Genomic DNA, 13,902 nt, shown 5'->3' with positions numbered 1-13,902 from the left:
ACGCCTTCAGTCAGAGAAACCCACAAGGAACATTTAGCTCTTTACACCTCTGACAACTATTTGGGGTTGGGTTCTTTAACGTGCACTATTTATTAACTCCATTCTGCTCAAACAAATGCAGACAGGAAGGGACACAAAATGGCTGCAGACTTGTGCAAATATAGAATCACTGTCAGATTATTAAGCATCACTTTGATGAAGGTAAAAAGGTTACATGTATATTACGACCTTAAAAACAGCCAAATCATGGATTTCCTTTCTCCATTTAGTATTTTAAATGGATTCAAACGCCTTAATTGTGTATTAAATAGTTTATTACTCAAACATTTCTAATAATGAAGTTGCCAAAATAAATATTGCTTCAGGCTCTTTACCCAAATGGGTGTGTCTTCACCGCCTGGGTGAAAAATCTCCTGTTTAACACGGATTCCTCTATTTGTTTTATCTCTTTGAAGGAAATAATAAACCCACTCTGGTGTCTGGATACATGTATAGATTTAGGAATATAGCTTGAATATGAGTTATTTACCCTGTAACATTGTCCAATTTATCCAGATTAACGTTTTCAAGAATGGATGGCTGGAATATTTCCCAAAATATATTAAGAAGATCATAAACTAGACATGAAGTGTTTGGCATTTGTGAAAAGAAGAAGAAAAAAAGAGTAAATAGAGCAAAGTGTAGGCTTCCCTCTCTACTCTCCGCCTCTTCAGGTCTGTCCTACATCTCGCTCAGCAGTTTGCTCAGCAGCCTGTGTACTCTGCCCCACATTGTATTTGGCAGGTCTCTCTCCGCCGCCGCTGCGTAAAAGCCGCTCGCGCCGCGCTTGGGGGGAAATGTTCGTGTTTTTGCGCACAGCGAGGTCTCCAACATGGACTTAAAATCCGAGCTCCTCAAATCCATCTGGTACGCTTTCACGTCCCTGGACGTCGAGAAGTGCGGGAAAGTGTCCAAATCGCAGTTAAAGGTAAGCCGGGAATGTAAAGTTGCTCATTTTTTTAGATCAGGAAACCCGAAAGCGAGCGAGGGGCGTCCTGTGTACACAGAAACATTTAAACGCTTTAACTCTGATACTTTTCATTTAAATCCCTTTTTTTCTGGCTGAAGACACACCAAAAGTCCTCAGTCTCTATGGCAAACTGTCGTATATATTGCCTGTGGGCTTACTGTGGGGATCTACGTTGTAATAGGAGCAACTTTAAACACACACACACACACACACGCTACAAGCGTCCAACAAGCTTTACACTCTTGTTAACAGGCCATCGCGTAATGGCTCATACTGGAAAGCTCAAAGTCCAACCTCTCTCCGTGGACACAGAAACACAAATGGTGAGATAATATCTCTCACTGTCAGTGTATCAGGGAAAAGGAGAGGCAGTAAAGGTCTCGTCTCGCCATTTTCCCCCTCAGTGGGCAACATTGTGTGTCTCTGTCGCGTCGCTACACGTCTGCTGAGCCCCCGACGCAGCGAAGAATCCAGAGAAATAGCAGAAAGCTGTCCTGACATGCTAAAGACCAGCTGTGTGTGTGTGTGTGTGTGTGTGTGTGTGTGTGTGTGTGTGTGTGTGTGTGTGTCTCAGGTGCTCTCTCACAACCTGTACACGGTGCTGAACATCCCTCACGACCCCGTGGCTCTGGAGCAGCACTTCCAGGATGATGACGACGGGCCGGTGTCGAACCACGGCTACATGCCCTACCTCAACAAGTACATCCTGGACAAGGTAACACACACACACACACACACACACACACACACACACACACACACACACACACACACACACACACACACGCAAGGACACACTTTTATTCATGCATCTTGGATTTATTTTATCACGTTTACGTTTTTTGTGTGTGACAATATATTATTTTGTTCTATTTTTTGATTTGTATTGTGTATTTTATAAGCTTTGGAGAGTACTTTATTATTATTATTATTCACATTATTAATTGTGTTATTATATTGATTCTATTTTAGGGGTTAGGAGGAATACATCATTTAATTGGTTGAGGGATTTATCCTTTAAAGAAATGTATTGGCTTTGGACATAAACTTATTATTAATATTAATATGTACATTTATATTTATTTTGACATATATATCGATATATTTGGTGGTATTTTGGTGTTAGGAGAAATAACTAATGTCATTGGTTAAAGGATTTATACCCATCACATCTTATATTATGCTTTATTATTAATATTATGTCAGAAAATCTAAGTTAAATGTATATTTATATATTTGGGGTTATTTTGGGGTTAGGATAAAACAAATCTTATAGGTCAGGTTATAAGATAAAATAAAGTAAGATAATCCTTTATTAGTCCCTCAGTGGGGAAATTACAGGATTACAGCAGCACTGCTCACGAGTAAGAGGAATAAGATAAAATAAATAAGTAATATAAATAAACAGTAAAACGGTAATAAACAGATTAAAGTTTTAAGAAAAAATTTGCAGTTTAATTAAAAATTCAAATAATAACATTAAATTAACAGACGAAATAAATAATTTGTATAAAGTACTTAAATATGCTTAAAGTAAATATTATTTGTAATATTATGACAATCTGTTATTAAAACAGTTTCCATCCTATGAAGTTTGAATCGGGTTGTATTAAAGTCTCCGTGGTTCTCTTCCCTTCAGGTCAAAGAGGGGACGTTTGACAAGGAGAAGTTCGACGACCTTTGCTGGATGATGACCATGAAGAAGAACTTCAAGGGGCTGCCACCGGGGGCGCCGCTCTCGCAGAGAGACTGCTTCAAGCTCTTCTGCTTATTCAACCTCCTGTCTGAGGACCGCTACCCGCTGGTGATGATCCCAGAGGAGGTAAAACAACTTAAATATAGTCGTCAGCGACTCGATTTCAGGGATTCGAAAGATAATTCATTTCATTTTCACGCCTCAGGGTATAAAAAGTTAACTTTTTTACGTCAAACAACCACAAAAAGGGTCACATTTTGATTTAAAACACATTTTTAAAAGCGCAGAAATTCCTTTCTTTGCATTCACGAGGCAGATAAAGATCGACCAGGAAGACAAGGGAACACCCCGGGGTGTTCCTGCAGTTACATGAGGCCCTTTCTCTGTGATCTCCTACTCGTTAGACGGATCATTCTCTGAGTATAAACCCAGCTCGTGTCCCAGCAGTCAGACATTTTTTTAACGGCAGAAACAAAGTAAGTGCAAGTAAGTTAATGAGTCTCTTCCTTCCTCCACTTCCTTCATAATCGGTTTCCTGTCGACAGAGAGACAGAAATAAACTGCTTTTGTGCTGTCGGCACAGTAGCTTTCCTCTGTAAAAGTCAACCAAAATACACTGATAAAAAAACATGTTATTAATACTGTAAAATATTAGTTTCGTTTCTGCAAACACTCACAATATTTCATTGCTTTCAGGTGGAGTATCTCCTCAAGAAGATCTCCACAGCGATGGGCCAGGAGTGGGTCGGGAAGCCATTGGAGGACTTCATCTCCCAGGATGCCGCAGTGTGGGAAGGCGACATGTCCGTCTGGACCTTCCTGGAGCACATGGCCGCCGGCCGGCTGCTGAGGGTCACCAGTGCCGAGGCCTTCAGTCTGGCTCTGGACGAGGTCTTCCTGGAGATGTACCACAACGTCCTCAAGAGGGTAGCGAGAGGCTTCTGCTCAACTTCCTGTTTTCTGTTTGTCGTCTTTCTTCGTCACATTTCGTCCATTTTGTTTCCAGGGTTACATGTGGAAGAAGGGTCATGTACGCAGGAACTGGACCGAGCGCTGGTTCGTGCTGAAGCCGTCCTCCATCGCCTACTACGCCAGCGAGGACTTGAGAGACAAGAAAGGCGAGATCCAGCTGGATAAGAACTGCGTCATAGAGGTGAGCGAGTGTTCAAACGTCCCAAAATCCTTGTAGTTTGCCACTTTTCTGAGTCTCCTCTTCTCTGTTTCAGCCTATTACGGACAGGGAGGGGAAGCGCTGTATGTTCTGTGTGAAAACTCACAATAAAACCTTCGAGATGAGCGCGTCCGACCAGAGGCAGAAGGTGGAGTGGACTCAAGGTGTGTTGGTGTGTATAAGAAAAAGCGTGCGGAGTCAGAGACTCCATTTTGACTGCAGTGATTTATCGTGGGCGTGGCCAGCGGCTTTTACGCTGCCTGGGGGAGGATTTTGTTTTGGGCTCGCTGTCTCCAGTCTGTATGCTAAGCTAAGCTAACCGACTGCTGATCTACAGATCTGGTTTGCAGCAGGTGAAAGCATTTCAGTGTATACAATACAGGAAATGGCTCCTTAAGACTCTGAAACACATGGCAGGTATGGTAAATATCAAAAGACATGATAAAGAAATGAAATGTGTGGACACGTGTGTGAGTTCTCGTCCACTCTGTCACAGTGACCTCTCAGGTCCTCTTTATTTTCAGTGTTTCTGGTAGTGCCAAGTAATCTCTCGTACCTACAGTACTCCCCCCCTGTGCGTCCCTTTGCTTCCCCTCCAGCGATGCAGACGGGCCTCCGTCTCCAGAGCGAGGGCAGGTCCTCCCTCCACCAGCAGCTCAAGCTGAAGCGCCGGGTCCAGCGGGAGCACGGCCACCGCGAGCGCAGCCGCAGCGGCCGCAGCAGCAGCTGCAGCAGCCGCAGCAGCCAATCGGACGACTCCAGCATGCAGGACATGGAGAAGATGGAGAAGGAGAAAGACAGACAGGATTCGGAAATTGAAAGCATCATACAGGTGCAGAGCGGGGAGGAACCGGCCGAGGGACGATCGAGCGCGCTCGGGATTTTTTTTTTTAACGTCAAACCTTTGCATTTGTCTCGCAGCATGCGCGCGAGTTGGAAAACAAACGAAGGGAGGTGGAGGAAAAGGAGAGGAGGAAGCAGAGGGAGGTGCAGATGGAGCTGGAGAGACAGCTGAAAGAGGCCGAGACGGTAAGAGAAAGTTTTCCAGATGACGGCGCTTATTTATAATGTGCTGAAAAGGGATTCAGGTTCCTGAAAACGGCACAAACACATCGGCGTCGTAAAAGTCAGACTTAACCGTCTGTGATTTCTAGCGGTGGAGAAACGGTAACGACATTCCTGGAAAAGGTGATTCAGGAATAGGTCAGTTCTTTCCACCCATTTGTGTGTGTGTGTGTGTGTGTGTCCCTAGTTGAGAGACAGCATGCAGGCAGAGATGCAGGTGAAGGAAAAGGAGGCGGAGCAACAGAAGAAGAGGATCGTGGAGTTGGAGCTGACGCAGCAGAAACTGGAGGCGGCGCTCAACATGGAGATCCAGGCTCGGCTGGAGGAGGAGCGGGCCAGGCTGGAGCTCGAGAGGTCACAAACAAACACACAATGTCACCATTGAAACGACAAATTACATGTTTGACACGTGCACAAAATGAGGATCCTCTCAATCTGGGGATATAATACTTTCCATCCATCACTCGCCACTTTGAAAACAGCACATGAAACCCATTTATTTAAATCTGTGATACTAGTTTTTTTTATCTTTCTTGTTTTTTTGCTGCTTCTATTGTTTGTCTTTACCATGTAAAGTGTGTTGAGTACCTTTTATTAAAGTGATAAACAAATTACACGTAAACAGGAAGTAAAATGTTGACATAGAGTTAGTTAATGGGTCAAAAGTCAGCCTGTATTTCTTTACATTTTTGGCAAATTGCCACAATTGAAAGTATTCACAATCAGCAGAATTAACATGTGCCCATGAGTGAATACATGAATATTACTGGATTACTTTGATGCTGATCAAAAACCTTAAAAGCAACCTTTTTATGATTTAATTACTTCCAAGCCCATTTATGGACATGTATTCACGCCATACATACAGACAGACAACGATATCATCACGTAGACGCCGCACTGAACATGGAATATGTGTGTTAAGTCATTAGGAGTCATGATCCATCTGTAAAATGCAGCTGTTGGACACCTGAATTGCCTCTCAGCAATAGCCCTGCTACTCTCAAACCGAACCACACGTGTCCTCTCCAGGTTGCTGCAGGCGGAAGACGCCAAGAAGAGGCAGTTCCAGCTGCTCCAGGAGCAGCAGCGCGCCCTGCAGTCCCTCAGCCCCATACCGGAGGCTTCGGACGGCGGCACGGACCACCGGGCCCCGTCGGCTCTGCACTCGGCCTCCCAGGAGCTGCAGGATCTGCAGGCTTCTCGCCAGAGGAGCCACGAGCACCTGGAGGTAAAGACGGAGGCCGGCGGGTTTGGATTGGTTTGAGTTTTGCAGTTAAGTTTGATCCTTTTTAACTTTCCTGTTTCAGGAGTTACAAGAGAAGCTGAGGTATGCCAGTCAACACGTACGACACTGGAACGTCCAGCTGAACCGCCTGATGAAACCCATCGGGCCTGGAGGTGCAGTACGCTCTATTATCAGGACTTATGATAGATAGATAGATGGATAGATAGATAGATAGATAGATAGATAGATAGATAGATAGATAGATAGATAGGTAGATAGGTAGATAGGTAGATATGTAAGTAGGTAGATATCAGTTCTGAGTAAATGTATTTCTTGTGATTGAACGGTTTAGCTGTAAACTAATTAAGTATGTACTTTGATCATTTTATGCAGATAATTAAAGAATAAAAAACATGTAGACAGTATAAACATACCACGCCTGCAATAATCATGAAACAATCTTTTCATTTGGCTCCAAACATGCATCAAAGTACAGTTACAACATATCAATTTTGTTTTTCTTTTGAGAAAATGCAGTAGTTCCCCGAGAAAGTATTGAAAAATGTGATTAAAAGTTGCTTAAGATGAATCTTGACCTGCATAAAAATGAAGCACCGGTCCTGAAACCACGTTTAAATAACCCTTAAAATGACTACTTTTGCAGTCATTACCTAAAACTCAAACGGCTTTATTCTTTAATTTTCTTTGCAGAGCGTTTGGAACATCGGCTTTCATCAAAACACACGTGTCCCAAGAAGGAAGGAGCGCTGGCGAGTAACGAGTTCATCTTCAAATTCAAGAAGACAGACGATCAGAATCAAACTGCCGACGACGACAGCGACGCGCTGGAGCAGCTGGAGGACAGGATGGAGGCCGCCGACCTGTCGGACAGATCCGACGAATTGCAGGAAAAACCCAACGGACAAGTGTGATCCAAAATGTTCCCAATCTAATTCAGCATTTGTTTAAGACCGAGACGTCAAGAAGAAAAGTTATTTACAATACAGAAAAGAATCTGCAAACAAAAGTTGTATTATATTTATATTTTGAAATGCGGAAAGAGGGATGGAGAGCAGTGATGACAAGCACAATGTGATGCACCATTTAATGGACTTGAATTTGAATAAGATCGACTGGCATTCACAGTTTTGTACAATACATTTTACTGGAGATTAATAAAACATCATTTTGTGATATTGGTCATTTCTGTGGGCTACACATTTGAATCATTGAGGTCATGCTCCACTTATTCGAGTCACAATTCTTAAACCTCTTTTTAGCTATAAAACGTTAAAGCAAAAAGGCCTTCTGGGTGACAACAAAGATTAGAAGACCTCTGATGAACAAATAAATACGTAAGGTCTGATGTGTCAATCAATATAATGAACAATTTTCTGTCTCTTAACTAATACAGCAGAGTAACTAATACGAGAAAAGACAGATGTTCTTCCCTGTTGGGCCAATAAAGTTATATTGTAGATCAGATTAGATTAGATATTCCTTTAGTCGCGCAAAAAGGAAGTTTTTCAGGATTGAAGCAACTAACATGCACACAAGAGACATAGTAAACAATCTGAACAAGTAATATAAATAATATACGGTAAAAAAAAAAAGGTAGCAAAAAATCTACAATACTGAATTATATAGAAAGAGACAGAATAAATATAACTATTATGAACAGTATTAATATTGCACAGGTTGACATGAATATTCTTCAAAGATACAAAAGTAGTTTGGCAAAAATAATAACATTATGTATCATTAATTGTGTTTCACTGTATGGATTATTTTATAGATTTTCTTTAGTACAAAGTGGTACATTTATTTTCGTACAATGTCAATAAAGCCGTGATGACACATTGTGACCACGAGAGGCCGCTGCAGCCTAAAAAGGAACCGAAACGTGAACCGGAAGGAAAATAAATCCAACCTTCCGGTTTCTCCAACAAACATGGCGGCTCTCAAGCCCGTGTCACGCTGACCGTTAAGCGACATTTTTAGTTCGTAGTTCATTTATTACAGTTTTTTCCCAGGCAGAACATGAGTCTATTCTAACAGGTGAAGACCTCATCGGGGTGACGCCATGTTGTCGTCAGTGGTGACCGTTGGCGCCGTCAGGTCGCTGGCGTCTCTGAGCAGGAGACTGTCCGCCAACCAGCCGAGCTCCCCGGAGGCAGCTCCCGGCCCTGAACCCGAGACCCGCGCTCCTTTCCCGGACAGCGATGACCGGAGACCGTGGAAGGACCCCAGCGACTGCTCCGTGCTCCTGTTCCCGGGCCAGGGCAGCCAGTTTGTGGGCATGGGCAGAGGGCTCCTGAAGTACCCCAACGTCAAAGAGATGTTCTCCGTGGCCCAGAAGATCCTCGGGTACGACCTGCTGGCTCTGTGCCTGCAGGGACCCGAGGAGGAGCTGCGGAAGACGGTCCACTGTCAGCCGGCGGTGTTCGTCACGTCGCTGGCTGCGGTGGAGCGGCTCAACTACGAAAACCCAAAGGTACAAATAGCAGTACAGTGGCCCAACTTTAGAGGTCATGTATGGAAGCCCATTTGTGCCACACAAAAAAAAGTCATAATTATGACCACAAAATAAAGTGATGACAAAAACTAAAAAATAGTAATGACAGAAAAAATAAGTCTTGACAAAATAAAAACATAATTATGAAAGAAAAAAAATCGCCAAAATGAAATGTTATTAAAAAAAAATAGAAATTATAAGATAGTGCGTATGTTTTTTTTATTTTTTATTGTCGGCCCATTTCCGCCACAAAAAACTTGTTTTTATTCCCTTCATATTCCCCCCTCAGGCCATTGAGATGTGTGTTGCTGCTGCAGGTTTCAGCGTCGGAGAATTTGCCGCTCTGGTTTTTTCCGGCGCCATGAACTTTCCCGAAGGTAAGCGTGCTCCCTAACTCGTGCCTGACAAAGATGTTGCTCAGTTGAAAGTTAACATGCGACGTGTTCCCCCTCCGCTCTGTGTCCTCCAGCTCTGTACGCGGTGAAGGTCCGCGCAGAGGCCATGCAGAAAGCGTCAGAGCTGGCTCCTAGTGGGATGCTGTCGGTCATCGGGAAACCTCAGGCCCACTATAAACATGCATGTATGCAGGCGAAAGAGCACTGCAGGAGCCTGGGGGTCCAGGATCCGGTGTGCTCCGTGGCCAACTATCTGTTCCCGGATGGCAGAGTCTTCGCAGGGCACCAAAAGGTACGAACCAGTTTGCATCTAAAAGCACAGCTGCAAAGAGATATAATGGGACTTTTTCTGTAAAAGTACTTTTATTTCCTCGTAGCTTCAGGTACATTTCAGTGAGCTCGTTTTCTGTCTCCTCAGGCTCTGGATTTCCTCCAGGAGAACTCGCGAAGCCTGAAGTTCTCGAGGGCCAGACCTCTCCCGGTCAGCGGCGCTTTTCACACCGAGATGATGGAGTCGGCTATTGAACCCCTCAGAGAAGTGCTCAGACAGGTGGAGGTCAGTCAAACCTTCTTTTTGTTAAGCTAAAGCGTGTCGATGACAGCTCAGATCCATTTATCCCTCTCATAAGATGACCATGAGCATAAAAATCCACGATGTAATGTTGGAAATGTATATTTAATAGATTGTGTGTAGGATTTAGTGCCATCTAGTGGCACAGTTGTAGATTGCAACCAACTGAATAGTCAATCTTTTCCATAAAAATCACGGTCGGAGCAATTTTAGGTATCATGGTTTTGCAGTCTGCAGCTCATGTTACAGCAGTTTTACAAGTGTAAGAGGCCTTCAGATAGCGTAAACACACAAAACCCCGCGGCGTTCTCTCCCACTCAGGTGCGTCGCCCCGAGATCAACGTGTACTCCAACGTGGACGGCAAGCGCTACATGAACGAGAGCCACGTGCGCAGGCAGCTGGTGAAGCAGCTGGTGTCGCCCGTGAAGTGGGAGCAGACCCTGCACGAGATCTACGAGAGGACGCAGGGGCGCAAGTTCCCCGACACCTACGAGCTCGGCCCGGGAAAGCAGCTCGGCGCCACGCTGCAACGGTGCAACCGCAAGGCCTTCTTGAAGTACGCGCACGTGGAGGTCACCGCTTACGAAGACGATTAAAACGGAAAACAAGCTTCAGCTTGGACGTGACCAGCACGGCCTGTTAAACCTGCGAGCTCCTGTGGTTGCTTCTTAAGGTCTTGTAATATCATTATTATGTAATTAAAATGTTTTTTTAATGAATTAAATTGCAAAATGTCGTCATTTGGAAGTTTATTGGCATGAAAAAGATTCAAATCTGACAAAGAAAGTCCAGCTCTCTTCATTTTTTTTACATTTTTTTATAAAGCCAGGCTGCATATTTGTGAAATTGTTGGCCTCTTAAACCAGTAAGAAACTAATCTGGATACAAAAGACTGCAGGCCAGCAACAGTTCAGCCATGGGAAACACACTTCTTGACATTTAATACAACCGTGAACCAACGTCACTGCTACAATACGCTGGCTGACTCTTGGGCAACACTTTAAAACCCTTTAACTATTTCCACGTGACAAATTTTACAGTATTATAATCATTTTTTTTGTAATCCCATTTACGGTTTATAAAGCGTAAAATTCAATACATCATTCAAATAGTATAAAAAAAGTCAAAGTAAACGGCAGAAACAAACAGCAATAATTGTCATAAATTTGCAAACATATTTTGGTTAATATATAACAGCCTAAAAGACCTGCTTATGGCCCCTTTTTTTTAGGCTTTCCCTTCCACCCAGAGTGCACCGAAAATGGTCACCGCAGCCACCAGTGCCACAGTCACCAGTGCTCCTCTGGTCCAGCCAGTGCAGGCTACTGGTTTCAAACTGGACACCTGTGAGATGAAAGAAAGTAAAATTATTCTTTAGAGAATTTAGCGACAACAAACAGAGCGATACATGGAAATTAGATTTGTGAATTCTGAGCGATGAGACGCGTGTAAATCGTGAGTGTTACCCAGGTCGCCCAGGCGTCCGCTCTGAGGATCCCGTGCCCGGGCGCGGTGCTCGCTATCCAGGCCTTCACCGCGGCGGACGGGCCCTGGAGGGCCCACAGCTGACTGCGGACGTCTCTGCACAGCGACAAGTTACAATTTCATAGCCAGTCACGTAGTATTAAAAAAAAAGTGGTAGATTTTCTTCTTCTTACCGATAGATGCTCCGCGTCAGCGCCTGAGCGGGTCTCAGCATGTGTAGCGCGTTCGGGAGCCAGTTTGGCCGTCGGCCGGCCCACTCTCGATCCAGCTGATCTCCCATTACAGCCAACTGACGCCCGAAATCCCGCGCAGCTCTGTTGTTTAGCCTACACAAACAGACACACACACGACAAATGAAGGTGTGGGGGAGGCTTAAGGAGTATTACATGATATTTCTAAGAAATGATTGTGTCATTTGTGTGTTAGATATAGAACCAAAATGCATCCCCACACCAGAGACACTCATTTCTTATGGATGGTTTTATTTTTGCTCCACACGCTGCATGTTGTTGTCGTTGTTGTGGACGGGCCTGCGCTGTACCTGAGGTTCACGTCCAACAAGGCGTCCGCGTCCACCTCCCCAGGTCCAGCCTGGAGGGAGACGATGTGGCTCGGTCGTCTTGTTTGCTCCACCATTCTTGTTTGCTGAGAGGAGAAGCGGGTATTATTCAAATAAGTCACACGAGGACGCGCGAGAGAGAAAGTTGCTCGAGCTTTATGCAGGCGAGATAGCGGCTGCACGGGGTTTGAAAGTGTTATCGCTGCTCGATTCCCCCACTTCTCCTCCCCCCAACGTTCATAAACAGCACTGTGTAAACACTGGCTCATGTGACCAGGATAGGTGGCGGCTGTGTTGCCCGAGGATTAAAAAAAAGCAGGTTGGTAAAACAGGCTCTCCCAGGTTTGAAGAGATGACATCACCTGTTGGATTTAGGCCATTTACTACTGTATGTGTCGACAGAAGTGTGTTTAAGTTCTCCCTCGTACGTCTAGAACTCCTCTGTACACGAAACTGCATCTAATCTACCTTTTATTACTGGTTTTATGGCTTGTTATTCAACCCAACAGTCAGGTGTGTTTCCACCGACGTGCACCTGTCCTCAGGCCAGTTCCTGTTGGACCTGCACTCGTGCCTTCATGCAAATGTGCAATTTCCATAACTCAAATCTAACAAACTGCCCTTATTACCTCACCAAGAAGAAATAAAACACCACTGGTTCCAAATAATGTACTCATGGACTTTATATATGTTTACTTCCTATAAAGTAGAGAAGGAAAAGTGTGTAAAAAGGATTTATTTGTATTGTTTTTTTTAGCAAAATGACAAAAACACATCATAATATAGTCCTAAATGTGGGAACCGTAAAGATATGATCATAGCAAAAGCTGCAAAATAATATCCAGAGGATTGTTTTCGAGTATTGCCTATTGTGCCGTACTGTATTGTCATAACAAAGAGATGAAGTCATCCTTCTCACCCAAAGCAAACAAAGGTCGTTTTGAAGATCATAGATTGCAAATTACGCCCGCAGATATGAATTAATCCTAAAATGACTCAACATTTACAGAATAATAAATGTATAGTAGGATGTTGGAGCAGCGTTGTTGGATATTAAACGTGTTTATGCTTCCACTCGTGCTGTAAAACAGGTGCGTGCACAATAAAACAAAATGGACCTTACCTTCTGTGTCGATTAAAGTGGACGCCGCCCTGCAATACATATAAAGACATTATGAATTAAATGTTTTTCAAGTAATAAAAAACAAAAACAAAAGTGTTTTCCTGTACTTACAGCAGCGTCCTTTTAATCCTGTTGCTCTCAGGTAACTGCCACAAATATGACTGGCCACGCCTTTATATGCTGCTACCAGGAGGGAGGGAAGTGAGTGGAGGGGGGGGGGGGGGGCATCATCATCATCATCATCATCATCACTGCGTCCTCCGTTACAGCTTTATTTCAGTGTTTACATTTCTGAATTTATTTCCTCCTCCTTGTCTGCAAGAGAAATTCATACATCAAGAACATCATAATTTCTCAATGTATTTCATTATAAGTTGTTATGCATCCCTAAACAATAATATAATAAATATATTACTGCCCCTGTCTAATGGTACAATTGTGTTGCTGTGATCCTGTTCTGCATAGTTTTATATACTTAATCATTTTATTAATTGTTTTTGTTGTGTACTAGAGTGTTACTATTACTTTATACTTGTATATATTATAATAACATATAGTTTTTTTTTAGGATAACATATACAAGATTGTCTACCTGTGATTCAATTGTTTTTGTAGACATTTAAGTTACTAAATCTGCTTTTTCCTCTATTCTCTTAACTACAGCATCATGTTCTGTCAGTTGGATTTCAGACTCACAGGTCTATTAAAGTTAATCTTAAAGATATGAGGTTTTACACTTTCTAGAAAGTAAATCAATTTGTTGGCCGCATATTCTGAAGAATAAAGTATCGAGTAAGATGTATACATTTCTTCACATGTCATTTTATGGTCTGTGCACTCAATATCATTGATGATTTTGTGCATTTCCACATGCATACAATTAATGATTATGAAATAAAACGCATTGTGAATGTTATTAAGCCGTGCAAATGTTAAAAGAAAGTCATAAAAAAATAATATACGACAATATAACCTTGTGTTTTTGCACAAATTATGTTTTGCAGGTTGTAAATCAGAGGCACGGTTCCATATTGTCAAAGATATAAGATATATAATCTTCAATCTTAATCTTCATTTATGTGTG

The 13,902-nt window shown here is 43.1% G+C and overlaps 3 protein-coding genes across 4 annotated transcripts; 2 read left to right on the top strand and 1 right to left on the bottom strand.

Moving 5' to 3' along the window:
* The first annotated feature begins 871 nt into the window (after positions 1 to 871).
* On the top strand, positions 872 to 7,298 carry def6c (DEF6 guanine nucleotide exchange factor c). The gene is made up of 12 exons (XM_068586356.1): positions 872 to 967; positions 1,584 to 1,724; positions 2,649 to 2,831; positions 3,402 to 3,632; positions 3,712 to 3,858; positions 3,932 to 4,040; positions 4,476 to 4,708; positions 4,798 to 4,905; positions 5,129 to 5,295; positions 5,974 to 6,172; positions 6,252 to 6,342; positions 6,881 to 7,298. Exons 1-12 carry the CDS (start codon positions 872 to 874, stop codon positions 7,099 to 7,101), a joined length of 1,926 nt encoding a protein of 641 aa, XP_068442457.1. The 3' UTR covers positions 7,102 to 7,298.
* Positions 7,299 to 8,080: 782 nt separating this feature from the next.
* mcat (malonyl CoA:ACP acyltransferase (mitochondrial)) lies at positions 8,081 to 10,991 on the top strand. The gene is made up of 6 exons (XM_068586358.1): positions 8,081 to 8,663; positions 8,974 to 9,061; positions 9,154 to 9,371; positions 9,498 to 9,635; positions 9,972 to 10,324; positions 10,883 to 10,991. The coding sequence occupies exons 1-5, from the start codon at positions 8,253 to 8,255 to the stop codon at positions 10,245 to 10,247; spliced, it is 1,131 nt and encodes a 376-aa protein (XP_068442459.1). The 5' UTR covers positions 8,081 to 8,252; the 3' UTR covers positions 10,248 to 10,324; positions 10,883 to 10,991.
* On the bottom strand, positions 10,397 to 12,958 carry bik (BCL2 interacting killer). 2 transcript variants are annotated; one of them, XM_068586360.1, is made up of 6 exons: positions 12,930 to 12,958; positions 12,819 to 12,847; positions 11,678 to 11,781; positions 11,310 to 11,462; positions 11,118 to 11,232; positions 10,397 to 10,995 (listed from the first exon to the last, which is right to left on the bottom strand). In XM_068586360.1, exons 3-6 carry the CDS (start codon positions 11,770 to 11,772, stop codon positions 10,879 to 10,881), a joined length of 480 nt encoding a protein of 159 aa, XP_068442461.1. In that variant the 5' UTR covers positions 11,773 to 11,781; positions 12,819 to 12,847; positions 12,930 to 12,958; the 3' UTR covers positions 10,397 to 10,878. The 2 variants fall into 2 exon arrangements, with proteins under 2 accessions (XP_068442461.1, XP_068442462.1); XM_068586361.1 differs by lacking the exons at positions 12,819 to 12,847; positions 12,930 to 12,958 and having other exon boundaries at positions 11,678 to 11,851.
* Positions 12,959 to 13,902: the final 944 nt, after the last annotated feature.

Source organism: Clinocottus analis, unplaced genomic scaffold (genome assembly GCF_023055335.1).
Source record: "Clinocottus analis isolate CAN_PGR_092001 unplaced genomic scaffold, fCliAna1.0.p SCAF_20, whole genome shotgun sequence".
NCBI classification, from domain to species: domain Eukaryota; kingdom Metazoa; phylum Chordata; class Actinopteri; order Perciformes; family Cottidae; genus Clinocottus; species Clinocottus analis.
The sequence above is the reverse complement of the archived record's forward strand: the minus strand, read 5'-3'. Positions and strand labels throughout refer to the sequence as shown.